The sequence below is a fragment of the Cucumis sativus genome, chromosome 1, assembly GCF_000004075.3.
Source record: "Cucumis sativus cultivar 9930 chromosome 1, Cucumber_9930_V3, whole genome shotgun sequence".
NCBI classification, from domain to species: domain Eukaryota; kingdom Viridiplantae; phylum Streptophyta; class Magnoliopsida; order Cucurbitales; family Cucurbitaceae; genus Cucumis; species Cucumis sativus.
In genome coordinates, this window is record NC_026655.2 from 22083028 (window position 1) to 22097818 (window position 14791).

A 14791-nucleotide genomic window follows, 5' to 3' on the forward strand; every position below is an offset into this window, starting at 1 on the left:
AAATATAAAATTTGATAAAATATTTACGCAGAGCAAAACTTTCCGATTCTATTAATAACAAATATATGATATTCTTTTCATTGATTAGCTAGTGATATGATATTTTAATTTATTTTGCTATTTTTAAAAATGTTCCAAAATTAAACGTAAACAATGGTTGACTTAGGTTTTCTTTTTTGTAGTTTTTATTGTGGACATATGACTTTTTCCTTTTAGCTCGAAATTATTCTAGAGTAAATAATTGTAGACATGTGGCTTTTTCTATTTTTTAAATTGTTCAACGTAAATATTTTATCAAATTATTATATTTTTAAAAACGGTTAAACTATGGGAGAGAATTAGTTTTAATTGAATGATGAAAACAAGCCTCAACACCCAACTGTGTGGAAATTTTGGGAAAGAAATTTAGTTTGTGTTTGTCATATAACAAATAATCTAATAAGTGTTAGCCAATTTGCATAAGAAAATAATGTATTCTTTGAGTTTCATCCAAATGTTTGCTATGTGATGAATGAAGCAACTGGACAACCTCTTCTTCAAGGTCAAATAACAAATACATAATGATCTACACAAATTCAACCTCTGTATGCATTCACATTTTGTTTTTGATAGCTACTACTTTAGATTAGTTCATCTCAATACAAACCTAACCGTTAATTTAAAAACGAAACATTGTTGAATAGTATAACTTTTAAGAGAACATTTTAAGCAAAGAATATCCTAAAACTATAACAACCACACTTTGTTACTGTAAATACTATTTTTACTATTTTACATTTTTCAATGAAGTATTTACAATTTTCAAGGAGTTACCGTGTATACTATTTTATTTTTAAACAAAAATAACTTATATCTCAAACACCATGCTATTGTAATCCAATCTACATATCAAACACATATAATCGAACCTAACTATAATAACTTAGAACTATAATAACAAACTTCTTGTTCCAAATGTCATTTAATATATCTCAATTCATATTGTAATTATATGACGAAATAAAGTCAAAATTGATACAAATTTCAATATCAAAATTGATATTTTCACTATATATTTTATATTGAGATAATTGCAAATATAACAATTAGATTTAAAATAATTAAACATATAGTAATATCTTAAAAAAATACAGATATAACAAAATCTGTCAAAGTCAATGATAATATGTTACAAATATTGGTCTATCAATAAGAATTTATTAGTGATAAAATTATGACAGATAGATTTTGATATGTTTACAAATTTTTATAAAGTTGCTATATATTTAATTATTATTTATATTATAATGAACCCTTTTATAATTTAAGTTGAAACCCCACCTCGTAAATTTGGAAGCGATCATTAATGATTTTGAGGTAAGACACGACCTCCAAGCCCAATAAGACGCGAAACTGCCCAAACGAGGCCCAATTAGCGGCCCATTTCCAGAAATTCCGCGCTAAAAGCGATAAAATTCAAAAAAAGGTTTCCGTCACGAAGAAGCAAGCTCTTTGCTGCTAGTTGCAGCAATCCTCTCATCCATCAATGGCCCTTCTTCGTTTCTCACTCAGAGATTCGCGCTCACCGCTCATGGATGACGAGGAGCCATTTGACTTTCGAAGAAGAAGGAGAAACAAAGAAAGACAGAAAGAAGGTGAACTTCTTCCCTAATCCCAAAATATTACTCTCTTTACACAGACGCTCATTTTCATTTTTCCCTTTTCTTCCCTATAATCTCGCTTCTTCTGATCCACCATTTCCTCTCCCCGTTTCTTGCTCTTTACGGATTTTGCTTTCACATCACTTTCCTTTTTCCTGTTCTTGTACTGGACGTGTATCGTATTTTCGCCAATCACGCCTTTGATTTCATCTCTTCTGTTATAATTAGGATTTTTTTGTGTGTGTTTTGATTTAATTTGAGAGTTGAGGATACTAGGATACTAGGATACTAGAACATTGCTCTCTGGAGATTCTGATACTCGATTGACTTGGTAGGACTCAGAATCGCTATTCATTCTTTTAGTTTATTGTGGTTATTTTTAGATTCTGATTCTTTCTTCAATTTTTTTTTATATATATTTATTATGGTTTTTATATCGTGATCTTACTATTCAAATGAATTTGTTGCAACTACTATTAACTGTTCAAAATCTTATTCTCGGAGATTATGTAAGAGATTCGATTTTTTTGTTCTTCGTGAAAATTTGTTTTTGTTTCTTTTGGTAGATGTCATCTGATTTCAAGTTGGAAATCGATGGTGAGGAACCGCTTGTGAGCATCAGAAATGGAAATGTTGAGCAGAATGAAAGGGGTGGGACAGTACATAGACTTCTCAGCGGTATTCGAAATCAAGGAAGCAAGTCGATTAGCAATTTCTTAACGAATGCGCAGCGCAGGGCCTTGGGTGATAGGTACTCATGAATACTCTGTCCTATATATTATCTGAGCTGCTTAATTAATTCTATCTCGTTTAATATGTGAAATGGAATTTAAATTTTTGTAGGTTAGATATGTACTAACTTCTATTAAAGAGTAGAAAGTTTTATTTATTTATTTTTATCAGCAAAACAACATGAGATTCAATCACAAAATTAATTCAAAATGAAAGTAGTATACATTTATGTTATTTAGATTGTCATTAGTTGAAAAATTCAGCGTCAAATTCTCAACTTCATTAAAATATTGTTTGAAGTACCAAAGTTAAAGAAAATAGAACATATCGATCATAGTGAGCTTCAGTTTAACTTTGGTTTACAAGTTAAAAGTTTTTGAATTAGCATTGAAAAGCCATCAAAACAGCTGCATTGTGGAACATTTATTGATTGAGGTTGTAGAATTTAGTTGTCTTAACAATAATGGATATGGATGGATATATATATTTGGTAGTTTTCTTTTATTATAATAATTATGAAGATGGAGGATTGGACCTCTGATGATAAAAATAATATCAATTATTGTTGAACTAATCTTATTTTTTAGCTACATTTGTAATTTCTTTATAATATATTAATGATTTAAAACAATTTTCTATAATATGTTTGTTTCCTCCAGGTTTATGATGGTCATCATTTTGTGTATTTATTATTTTTTTAACTTATAAGTTTGGTTTGATATAAACTTTAAAATTTATATCTTTAAAATGCAAGTGAACTATATCTTAATGACCAAGTGTGTAATAATTCCCCTGAGGCTCTATTAAGTTGTTTAAAATTAAGATCCTTTCTTCTTTCCAAATTTTTATTGGGATTTTCATTTTTAAAGTAGACAGATTAATTTTAGTCAAATTCTAATATATTTTTTAACACTATTTTTTTAGTTTTCAATTTTTATTTTGATTTTTGAAAATATTTGTAGAGAGTATAAACATTGCAAAAAAAATATAGTCTATAGACTAAATTTTTTAAAACTAAAATTTTAATTTTGTGTATAATACATGTGGACAAATTTAAGCTTATTTACTTATTAGAGATAAAATTGAAATTTATGTGCAAACAAACCATGCAATTCCTAATTTTGGGTTTAATAGGTTAAAAGTTTTTAAAATTCAAGTACTAGATTTGTAAATGTGAAAATTCGTGAAATAACCATCAATGTTAAAGTTTCCCGACTAAATTTGTACCCCAAATTTTTTTTTTTTTTTTTAATTTGAAAATTTTGGTAATGTTCCATTACTCTGGCTAATCCATCAGTGTTTTATCTTAGGTTTTTCAGAGGGAATCAAACTGTCAATAATGGTTTGCTTGATGGAGATGAAACACGTGAACATGGATTAGGAAGGAAAACGGGCCCTATTTTATCCGGGACTGCGTATTGCATTTCTTCTTGCAGCATGATTATACTGAATAAAGTTGTTCTCTCTGGTTACAATTTCAATGCAGGAATATCGTTGATGTTTTATCAAGTATGCCACTCGTTTCTTTCTCATATGCGTTAAAATTGAAAATTCCGAACTTTGTCAAATTGCTTAATTGTTGGTCTTGAAACAAAATCACTTGAACCAATGAATTTTTTTGCTTACTATTGTCAGCTTTCACTTCTCAATTCGTTTCTCTTTCAAATTTTTACTTGACCACATTTTCTAGCATATCCAAATTTGATTTCTTCCGGTAATTTTCTGCAGAATTTGATTAGTTCTATAGTTATTATTCTATTGGGCCTCTGCAGAACAGTTTCAATTGAAAAGCTTAATTGGAAGCTGATTAGGCTGTGGATTCCAGTCAACTTAATCTTTATCGGAATGCTGGTATCTGGCATGTATAGGTGCGTTTAGTGTCTAAGATTCTCAGTAGCTTTTTTGTTTGGCTCTTTTGAGTACCCTTGACAGAAATTTGGGCTTCTTGGTTTCAGTTTGAAATATATAAATATTGCAATGGTGACAATTTTGAAGAATGTGACAAACATATTGACTGCCATTGGAGAAGTTTACATTTTCCGGAAACGGCAGAACCAAAAAGTTTGGACTGCTATGTTCTTAATGGTAAACATACTATTTTACTTCCCAATTTACATCCAAACATCATATTAAAATTTGGGGAGTAGAGTTTTCTTGTTTGGTCCAAGAAGGTTGCGCTTAAAGCATCACTTTTATGTTTTATTTACTCGTTATAATATTAAGAGTTCAAGGGTTGACAACTCTCTAAACTTCACAACTCCACTCCTTGATCCAAACGATACTTTTACATTGAACTTAATAAAGCATCTAATCTAATATGAACGAGCGAGTTACTTTTTTTTTTATATCTAATACCCATCTAGTAAGTTAGTTGAACTTAAAAAAATGTCTATTTGAACACATTTATCAAACACGGATTATAAGTTTTAAGATTACTAGTAGATACTTTAGAACGTTAGATGCAATTCAAGAAGTTCCGACCTTCAATTGGTTGTAAATTCAAATAAATGAGTCTCAACCATCATTGAAGAAAACTTTGATACGGAGTTGTACTCTCTTCAGAGAGAGAGGCTATTCTACTCATTATTCTCTGCCAATATGTATTACGATGGTCTTCATCTTTTCAAACGGGCAGTGCTTTTATTCCCTTTCTATTTGTTTTTCCATGGGCAAAAAAGTTACACGGGGTTCATACCCAATCTTTATATTGCTGAAGTTCAATGTTCATTTGGTATTAAAAGATGCATAGTTTCCGTAATTGTTGAGGTTCTCTGATAAATATGTAACTCATTGAGAAAAACTGTAATCTTTGACTCCTGCTCTTTATCAAGCACTTTGTTAATCATGTCGATTATTTCCTTTAATGAAGCATAGTTTTTTTCGTTTCTCAAATTCACTCTTCTTTTATGCGTGCAGATCATCTCTGCCATCAGCGGTGGTGTAACAGATCTTACATTTGATACATTAGGCTATGGATGGCAGATCACAAACTGTGTTCTCACAGCAAGCTACTCAGTAAGTAGTCTTCAGTTTTTTTGGACCCCATTGAGTTTTTTCCTTTCCATTCACCACCTAAATAGCCATTTAGCTATTTCATTTTTTGTTTTTTTAAAATTAAGCTTTTAAAACATTATTTTAAATTTCTTTCATTTGTTATGAACTAATATTTTTAAAATTTAAGTATAATTGAGAACTTGTTCGATAATTATTTAATTATAGATTTTTGGTTTTTGAAATTTTTTTGTGTTAAAATAAGTTGACTCATTAGTATTGATATGTCTTCTATTTTTAGAAGTTAGTTCGAGGTTCAATCCGCACTCCATAGTTATTATACTAACAAATAAACATTTAAGTCTTTGCCAAATTCTTAAAACCATTTTTTTTCTACTTTGCAAAACTCTAGAAAGTAGAAAAAGAAAACCAATAGGTGGAAGTATTCTGTAGACTTAGCTTTTAAAACTGAAAAACCAAAAGCTCGTTTATCGAACATGGCTTAAAAAACTATTTAAAAAAAAAGTTTTTGTTTTTAGAATTTGATTCTTAATTGAACAAACCTAAATATATACTTGAAAGTTCGTGCATGTGGATGCTCTGTAAATTGTAACAATTCAATATGACTTTGCTTTGTGTCACACTCACAGCTTACACTGAGACGTATCATGGACGAAGCAAAGAAATTAACAAGATCTGGATCTCTTAATGAAGCTTCCATGGTGTTGCTAAATAATTTATTATCTCTGCCATTTGGTGTAGTTTTGATCATCTTATTTGGCGAATGGGCTTATGTTATGAATGCGTAAGTAGATTGATTATTTTCTTTCCTTTCCTTTCCTTTTTCATTGTATATTCTCTAAGTTTCTCGGCTAATTAAATAGTTTTTTTCTTTTCCTCTACAGGGATGTAATAAAATTGCCAACGTTTTGGGTTATCGCCACTGCTAGCGGATTACTTGGACTCGCTATTAGTTTCACCTCTATGTGGTTCTTACATCAAACTGGCCCCACCACCTACAGGTATTCCCATTTCATTATCATCTCCTCTGCTTGCAGCTAGGAATACTACAATGCAAATATTTCTACTTCTTGTTGCATGGATCTCGTGTTTTTTTTATTTGGTCTGATGTTTGAGTGCAAGATTTTTCCAAAACATGCATATCTATAGAAAAATACTATAAATTCACCTAGGGACGGATTTAGTTAAGGTCTAAGAGGCTTGAGGCCCCTCAATTTTGTACTTTTTATATAGTATATATATAACAAACTTCCGTAATATCAAAATTGCTAGTAGCTTAGTGGTAAATATATCTTCCAGCCATCTCTAGATTCAGATTCAAGTCCTACTCTTTAAGAAAATCAATCCAACCCACTAAAGACCCACGTGGTACTAAATTGATCATTGATCACTGCTTATCAGAACCTCAATATCACTTAACATCTAATGAAATACGCATGACAATCACATGGTAGACAAATAATTAGAGGTGTCAACAAGTGAAGTTTTTCAATAAGACTAAAACAACATTTAAAAATATGCTGCTAATATTGTCTAAAAATATCTTAAAATTACATTAATATCAATAAGATAACAATCACATGACAATTAAATAGTAATTTAATGACAATCACCAATAAAAAACTCATTAAAAGCATATGAATGAATAAGTTCGATGAACAAATAATGAAACAGACACTTTTTGAAGTAACCATAAATATAACCAAGAAAATGGAAAAAGAAAAAAAAAAGCAAAAACTCTTCCCTGAAGACTTTTCTCAAATAATAATTAACTTATAGTTTGTCATATAGTTGGTAGTTTATGATTTTCATTCCATTGCCTTTTAGCATCTACTTTAGTATAATGATACATTTAGTTGGTAATGCAATTGTTCAACACTAATAATGTTAGAGAACACCACAAACCCCAAAACTTAAAAGAGCACTTTACACATCCAAAATGCACCAGACAAAAACCAAACACAAAGTTAATTATATAAGACACATTACACATCCAAAATGCACAGACAAAAACCAACATTGCACAAAAAGATTGTGGTGTTTGGCTACCTCAAGTTTTCTACTATGTAGGTTTCTCACAATTTGAGCCGGAAAGGAAAATGATTGTGTTGATGATATATAATTAAATTTATCTTCAACCAAACTAGCTTAAACTTTTGGGTGAATTGGTGATTCAATATGGTATCAGAGGCATTGTTGTTTCCTCCCAAATTAAAATCAATTTTCAGTTGTTGGGTCTTTCAAATATTTCAAACCCACAAGTGAAAGGAGTGTTGGTGATATATAATTAAATTTGCCTTCAACCACACTAGCTTAAGCTTTTGGGTGAATTGGTGATTCAATAGGTTGAAATAATTTCAAAATACCACCAAATGTAATTTACTTTATTGTCCTCAAACTTGAATATCCTTTCAATACTCTTAAATAATTTTGCTATAAGTGCAATTTAAAAAATTGCAGTCCTGCTTGCAATCATACATTACATACAAGTATATTTTGCTATACAATGCAATTCCCCCATTTTTCTAAAATTAATAATGAAGGAAAAATTCAAATAATTATTTTTTGAAATAATTAAGATGCTCAAAGGTCATGTTTTTCACCTTTGGGTTTGAATGAAGTCGAGTGCCTAATGCACACCTTCTTGTGCGTCCAGTGCAACATTGAGCTTATGCTTGATGTCAACTATAAACTTATTATTTATGAGTCTTGTTGTATAAGTAGGGGAGATAATATGAATGTACCACCTAGTACTGGCTAGACTTGACTCTTGAACTATGTCTAGGTCATGAAATAAACACGACTCATGGTTTTACTTGTTAAGCCATTTTCTTATTCAACAGAGTCCATTTACCACATTTTGTTTTTAGTTTTCTGTTGTGAAAATTATACTAATTTTTTCACAATATTTCCTCAAGTTTATTTAAGTTAAAATTTAAAAACAAACCACTTTTTTTTTGTCTTTGTTTTTAAAATAACCTTTCAAGTAGTTGATTTTTTTTTTTTATTTAACTTAAAATAATTAAGAAAGATGCAAATCATTCTATGATGTGAAACATGACTTACATTTTTTTATTCAAAACTCCATTTTGAAAAAGTTGGCGCAGAGTTAGAAATTTGTGATATAAGTTTAGATGAATATGTGGAAAAAGAAGACAAAATTGCTATCCAACAAACAAACCAAACGTAGGTTAACTAAAAATGATACAACAAATTTAGATGCAACACATAAAATTCATCAAACTAAGTTACTTACATTGGGTTTCTTTTTTGTTTGTTTTTTTACAGCCTTGTAGGTTCCTTGAACAAGATTCCAATATCAATTGCTGGCATTCTTTTGTTTAAAGTTCCACTGAGTCCACCAAACCTGTTCAGTATATTATTTGGTAATAACCAAACACAATTTCTCTACTCTCTCTCAAATATTGCAAATATGGTCGCTGTTTCAATTTCTACTACATTTAGGCCCATTTGGATTATGAAGTTCAAGAATTCCATTATGTATGGCAGGTTTATTTGCTGGGGTGTTCTTCGCCAGGGCCAAAATGTCTTCAAAGCCAGGCACGTAATTTTCTTTTGATTAAAGTTAATTGATTTGCAAAAGAGTTCTGAGTTCTGAGTTTTGAGTTTGGAATTATTAAGTAACTATTATTATTGCTAAAAAGGACATTAATTTCAGTGAATTGTCTGTATTCTGCTGAAGAATAATTGTAAATTATTGAGGGAAACGAAAAGAAAAGAAAGTAAATCAATTTTCTATTTACCTTTTTCGTTTTTATCACAATTTATTCCAAAGCATTGATGGCTAAAAGAAAAGAAAAACGGTTACCTTTGACCTTTAATTTGTCAATAACTCCTTTTGTTCATCTATGAAACTGCTGAATTTATGGCTTGATAACAAAGCAATTATATGCTTAATGAGGACCATTATCATCTTCCAATTTCTACCCACGACACTTGTTTGCCATGAACAGTTTTTAGGGTTTCTTGTATTCTGATGATTGTGTTAAATTTAGTGATTAATTTTGCCAAATTGTTGCCATTTTGATTGCAATTAAACCATTGGTCGATTAATATTGGTTATATATATAAAAAAGTCCATTATTTCCTTGATATTATTATTATTAAGAAAGTTTTGGCTAACCCAACAGAAAAAAAACATTTTTTTCTTGATCAAATTACACTATTTTGCTAAATTACTCACTCAAATTAAATTCTTCTCTCTTCATTTTTTTCACTTGACTCCTGCCCCTTCTTTTACCCTACTACATTAAACATCAATTTTATTTTAATTTGCTAAAAGGAAATATAATAGTCAGAAATAGTTAAAAAAATTGATCAATTATTTACATACAATAACAAAATAAATTGTGCAGATAATTTTAGTAATTTATTTTGTCATTTGTATAAATATTTTGTGGCTTTTTATTATATTTGAAAAGAATTATTGTTTAATTGAAACAGTTAGATAAAGTTATTAAACACGTTTAGTTCGAATAGAATAAAGTATTACACAGTCGAAATGTTTATCATTCTCATAATTCTAAATTTTTTCAACTAAAAAATTTAAATAGTCCTAATGTTGTTTATCACTAAAGAAATGATCAATTTCATATATCATTGAATGTATAGGACAATTGTGTAGAGTGAACATTTAACATTTAAATAAAGGGTTAAAATTGCTAATATATTTTAAAGCTTCTAAGGGTAAGATTACATTTGTTTGTCTAGAATCCAAATCCATACAAAGTGATAAGTGATAAGTTCAAATCCATTTTTATACCTCATCATATGCATTTTATTACTTTTTAGAAAAGAATAATGAAATGATTAAAATCATTTTTCATTAAAAACATATTTTTATAGTTATGATTATATAAAAATTGGATCTGAAGGAAGTGTAAAATTAACCATTTTTTAGTGGTTTTAGTTAGCCATTTTTAAATCACTCCCGAGAACACATACAGTTTTCGAGTATTCTAAAAAAAATTAAAAAGCCGACGAGATTACTTTTAAAACACAAATTTTGATCAAGAACGAGGAGGTTCCAAACCTCCATCAAAATTTTCCATTGAAAGTTCAAACTAAAAGCTATCAATTCGACTCAAGGGTAACAATGGAAAGACAACATTTCCATCAAATCCATTTCCTTCTTCACTTGTTGCGAATTCTCCCATAGGCCTTCACCAGCAGCCGCCATCACTTGCAGCTCCGCCATGTTCTGAATCTCACCGCCGCCGCCACAAGAGTTGTTCATCGTCCCATTCAAAAGATATGACAAATACATGTCAGAACACAAGTGACTACTCGTTGCCACATTGATTCCATCATCTCCAGTCTTCGGCCTCTCTGCTTTCCGTTCAGAGTCGACAGAGCCAAACTCTACCGTAGATTGATTCCACATCGATGCACCATCGTCAGCAGATGGCAACGACAATAAGTCGCTTGAGTTTGAGAAGAAGTTTTGCATGAAGAGAAGCTCATCATCATACGTCGGCGATGAGATGATTGCCGACGAGAGGTTGGAGGTAGAATCGGATGATTCGGAGAAGAAATGGTTGAAATGAGATGAAGGGTCATCGGAGAAGGTGGAAGTGGGAACAGTGGTGACGGCGGCCGGGTTGTATTTGCTTTTGATGTAATCTTGAAGAATAGAAGAGTGGGGTTTGCCGTTTTGGGAGTTAGGGCGTTTGTTCTTTCTCCTTGAATTCTGCCTTCTTTTTGTAGCGTTCCAATGGTTTTTTATAGCGTTTTCTGTTCTTCCGGGAATGCTTTTTGCTATCTCTGCCCATCTATTACCAACTCTTGCATGTGTTTCCACTAGTATTCTCTCTTCTTCTTCACTCCAACTCTCTTTCTAAAATATAAAACAAAATTATTCAATGTAACCGCCACAACTATAGTTTAAAAACGCTCATCAAATAATGATAAAAAACATGACTAGCTAACCATCTCCTCGTAACTACAATTTTTTATTCCAATAGAGATAAAAAATGACTAACATATACCCATAAATATTAATCAATAACGTGGATATATGCCATGACCCTATAGCTAAAACTAGGCTTATATTATCTCAATACTTAGAGATAGGTATTGTGGATTAGCTAAAGCTATATCATGTGATTGTTTGAAAACACTACTTAATTTGATATTTTTGTAATATTTCATACATAGGTGCATGTTAATTTCGTCAAGTAAAATAAAAACAAAGGTTAAAGGTAAGTTTACATTAAATTGTAATATAAAGTAACTAAAGAATTAATATAAAGATATAGAAAGGTGCATATTGAGCTAATTTTAACGCTTTAATAGTTCAACGAAAAATTCAAGATTTTATACACTAAATTATTGATAATTGATCATTGATAGAATAAAATGTCAGTATTTGATGAATTAAAGTTATAACTTTGTACCTTTTCCATAAAATATTTGCATGGATTAGCGGCATGCAATGCAATATATATAGCCACTTAAATGGTAAGTTGTTAGACGAAAAGCTTCAAAGAAACAAAAACAAAATCTTGAAACTACACAAAAATCTAACACAATAGATCTCATTTTATGAAGCTTTTTGTGTCAAAATTAATTATGGATCTCATTGAGAATCTTATGAACACAAAAACGAAATAATTAGACATTAGAAAAAAGAATTAAAGAGAAGAAAAACCTTAATATCAGGACGCAAATGATTATGCCATCTCTCACGGCATTGTTTTCCAGCTCTGCCCTCTAATTTCTCAGCTATTTGTGCCCATTTTCTCACTCCATGTTGCTTCACCAACCTTGTCAATTTTCTTTATAATTTTCACATCACCAACAGAAAAAAATAACATAAAATCAAACAAATTAATAATCATATTAACATTTTGATGTAAAAGAAAAAATAATACATTAACGATTATTATCCAAACATAACTCACTGAATAAGTCATTGATTATTATCAACATATAGTTTGATCCCTATTCTTGCCATGGTTAAGTAATGTAAAAAAACAAAAAGAAAAAAAAAATCTCCTTTTTATTATATGTAAGATGAAAAAATTTGAAGCTCTATCCTCACAGGAAAGGAAGCCCTAAATATTAATCTTTCCAAAACCCTAAAATTTCATGAAATGGTAACAAGAAATGTATAGCTTGAAGAGAGGTTTTATTTTTGAGTGTAATAATACTATAATTCTTTCATAGAAGTTATTACAATTGTAGATATAATATAACAAAATAGATAATCAAGCAATGGTAATGATCATGATGTATTTAAATTATATATATATGTATATAAATAAATAAAATGAGACATATATATATATATACACATAAATGAAATCACCTGTCTTCTTCTTCAGTCCATTGTCCTTTAATCAAATTTGCAGAAGAACGCTTTTTAAATTTCTTGAATTTGGATGAACAAATTTTCACTTCATTAATATTTGATGATCTAATCATCATTTCCTTGAAACCCATTTCAGAATTATTATTATTTTTTCTTCCCCATCCATACGTAACTTCTTCTTCCTCTTCTTCCTCTTCGTCTTCTTCTATTCCTAATTCTAATTTTTCCTCCACGCGCCGCCGCTTTTCAACTTCAATCCACTCTCCGCCACTTCCACCACTTCCACCACCGCAAATTTCCGGAGACAACCCTCCAATCAAACCTTTCTCAAAGCAATTATTCCCGTTCACGTTGTGGCTGTAGAGAAATCGATCTATGGCTGCCAGTGGCGGTACTGCTGAGGGCGGCGGAGCATTGCTGTGCATGTTTCTCTCTCCTCGGATTTTGTGTGTGTTTCGCCTGAAAAATGATTAGAAAGAGAGAGAGAGAGAGAGAGAGTTTTAAAAATGGTGAGGAAATTGAGAAGAGAATGAAGGGGTTTTTGTCATGAGACATGCAGCTTTACAGCCATTGATCTTGGGGATGATCTAACGGCTGAGATTGATAGTTATTGTAACTCCTAAGCTTCCTCCTTTTTGCCCAAACAAATAAAATAAAATAGAAATTAAAGAGTTATGAGAGAGGGATTAGTGGGTTGGTTTTAATTATAACCCATTAATTTTCTTTACTTTTTCCTAATTATTTGTCCAAATTATATATACATTTTTCTTTTCTAATGTGAATGAGATATGAATTTGGCGCCAAATTGTGATAAATGACTTTTTTGCCCTTATATGGATGTGCTTCTGGTAGGATGTGGATGGAGGGAAGGGGAGGGGTAATTTTGGGTTTTCATTTTAATTAATTTATTCTTGAGATAATTTTAGGGGGGAAAAAAGAAAGGTGAACTGAATGGGGGGGTTTTGAGTAAAAATTAATTATATATTTAATAAAGGGAGGAAATTTTGGAGAATTTGAAGGGAATTATAATGAATTTATTAATTTTGTTTAATATATTTGCCACTAATTGCCCCTCCCCACTACTATGTTGTATACAATTTTGTAAGCAACATGTTTATAATGAAATGAATGAATGAATTATATGTATCTCTGTATTACAAATTTGAAATTTGAAATTCTCTAGCTTAGTTTGTCCTAAGATGTCAAATTGAAGATAATGTGAATTTAAAGAGAGTTTATATTCCTTTTACCTCCACACCAAATAAAATTTTAAAAAAAAAAAGTATAAAAATAGGTCTACGAAAAAAACTATAAAAAAAAATGATCGATTCAATTGATCTATATATACGATCCAATGTAATTAGGTTGAGTTTAAAATAAACTTTAACTTAAAATATCGTGAATATCGTCTTTGGTATCATACAATTAGAAGTCGGAGATGTTTTAAAAGAAAAAATAAATTCTTTTTGTATTTTGGCGCCAAATTATGTTTGGCATTACTATTTTGCCCTTATGTGGATGTGCTTTTTGTAGCTTTGGGGTGAGGAATGGTCAGGGGCAATTTTGAGATTTTTCGTATTAATCTATTCTTGAGAAAATTTTAGGGGGAAAGAAAAAGGGGAAGTGATGGTTTTTCTTTTTCTTTTCTTTTTAGAGTGAGATTAATTGTATATTTAATTAAGGGAGGAAATTTTGGAGAATTTGAAGGAAATTAGTTTATTAATTTTGTAAACTAATATTATATATATATATATATATATATATATATACTCTTCTTTATCTTAATATGTGTAAAATTTTGTAAGCATCACTTTTAAACACGTAGTTATACATACACTTATTAAAAATTGTGTAGCTCTACTTAATAGTTATATAATGCAAAGTGAATTTTGATTAGAACTAGGTGGAACACTAATGAATGATGACACTATTCCAATTTATATACGACAATCTAAAATATCGTGAAACTCAATTGAATCTAACATAATCGAAGAATGAGTTTAATTACAGAATATATGATTAGAAATGTTGCGTAATTTAAAATAGTTAAATGATTTCTTCTTTTTGTTACTTT

General features: G+C 30.2%; 2 protein-coding genes across 3 annotated transcripts; one reads left to right on the plus strand and one right to left on the minus strand.

Annotated features, from left to right (window-relative positions):
• The first annotated feature begins 1482 nt into the window (after window positions 1-1482).
• LOC101208912 (GDP-mannose transporter GONST2) lies at window positions 1483-9226 on the plus strand. 2 transcript variants are annotated; one of them, XM_031883298.1, is made up of 10 exons: window positions 1483-1634; window positions 2207-2391; window positions 3683-3881; window positions 4101-4240; window positions 4328-4457; window positions 5289-5387; window positions 6014-6168; window positions 6269-6385; window positions 8673-8770; window positions 8895-9226. In XM_031883298.1, the coding sequence occupies exons 1-10, from the start codon at window positions 1575-1577 to the stop codon at window positions 8951-8953; spliced, it is 1242 nt and encodes a 413-aa protein (XP_031739158.1). In that variant the 5' UTR covers window positions 1483-1574; the 3' UTR covers window positions 8954-9226. The 2 variants fall into 2 exon arrangements, with proteins under 2 accessions (XP_031739158.1, XP_031739163.1); XM_031883303.1 differs by lacking the exon at window positions 1483-1634 and adding an exon at window positions 1681-1971.
• Window positions 9227-10488: 1262 nt separating this feature from the next.
• Window positions 10489-13142, minus strand: LOC101204743 (transcription factor MYB119). The gene is made up of 4 exons (XM_011650213.2): window positions 12969-13142; window positions 12715-12776; window positions 12055-12181; window positions 10489-11241 (listed from the first exon to the last, which is right to left on the minus strand). The coding sequence occupies exons 1-4, from the start codon at window positions 13140-13142 to the stop codon at window positions 10489-10491; spliced, it is 1116 nt and encodes a 371-aa protein (XP_011648515.2).
• Window positions 13143-14791: the final 1649 nt, after the last annotated feature.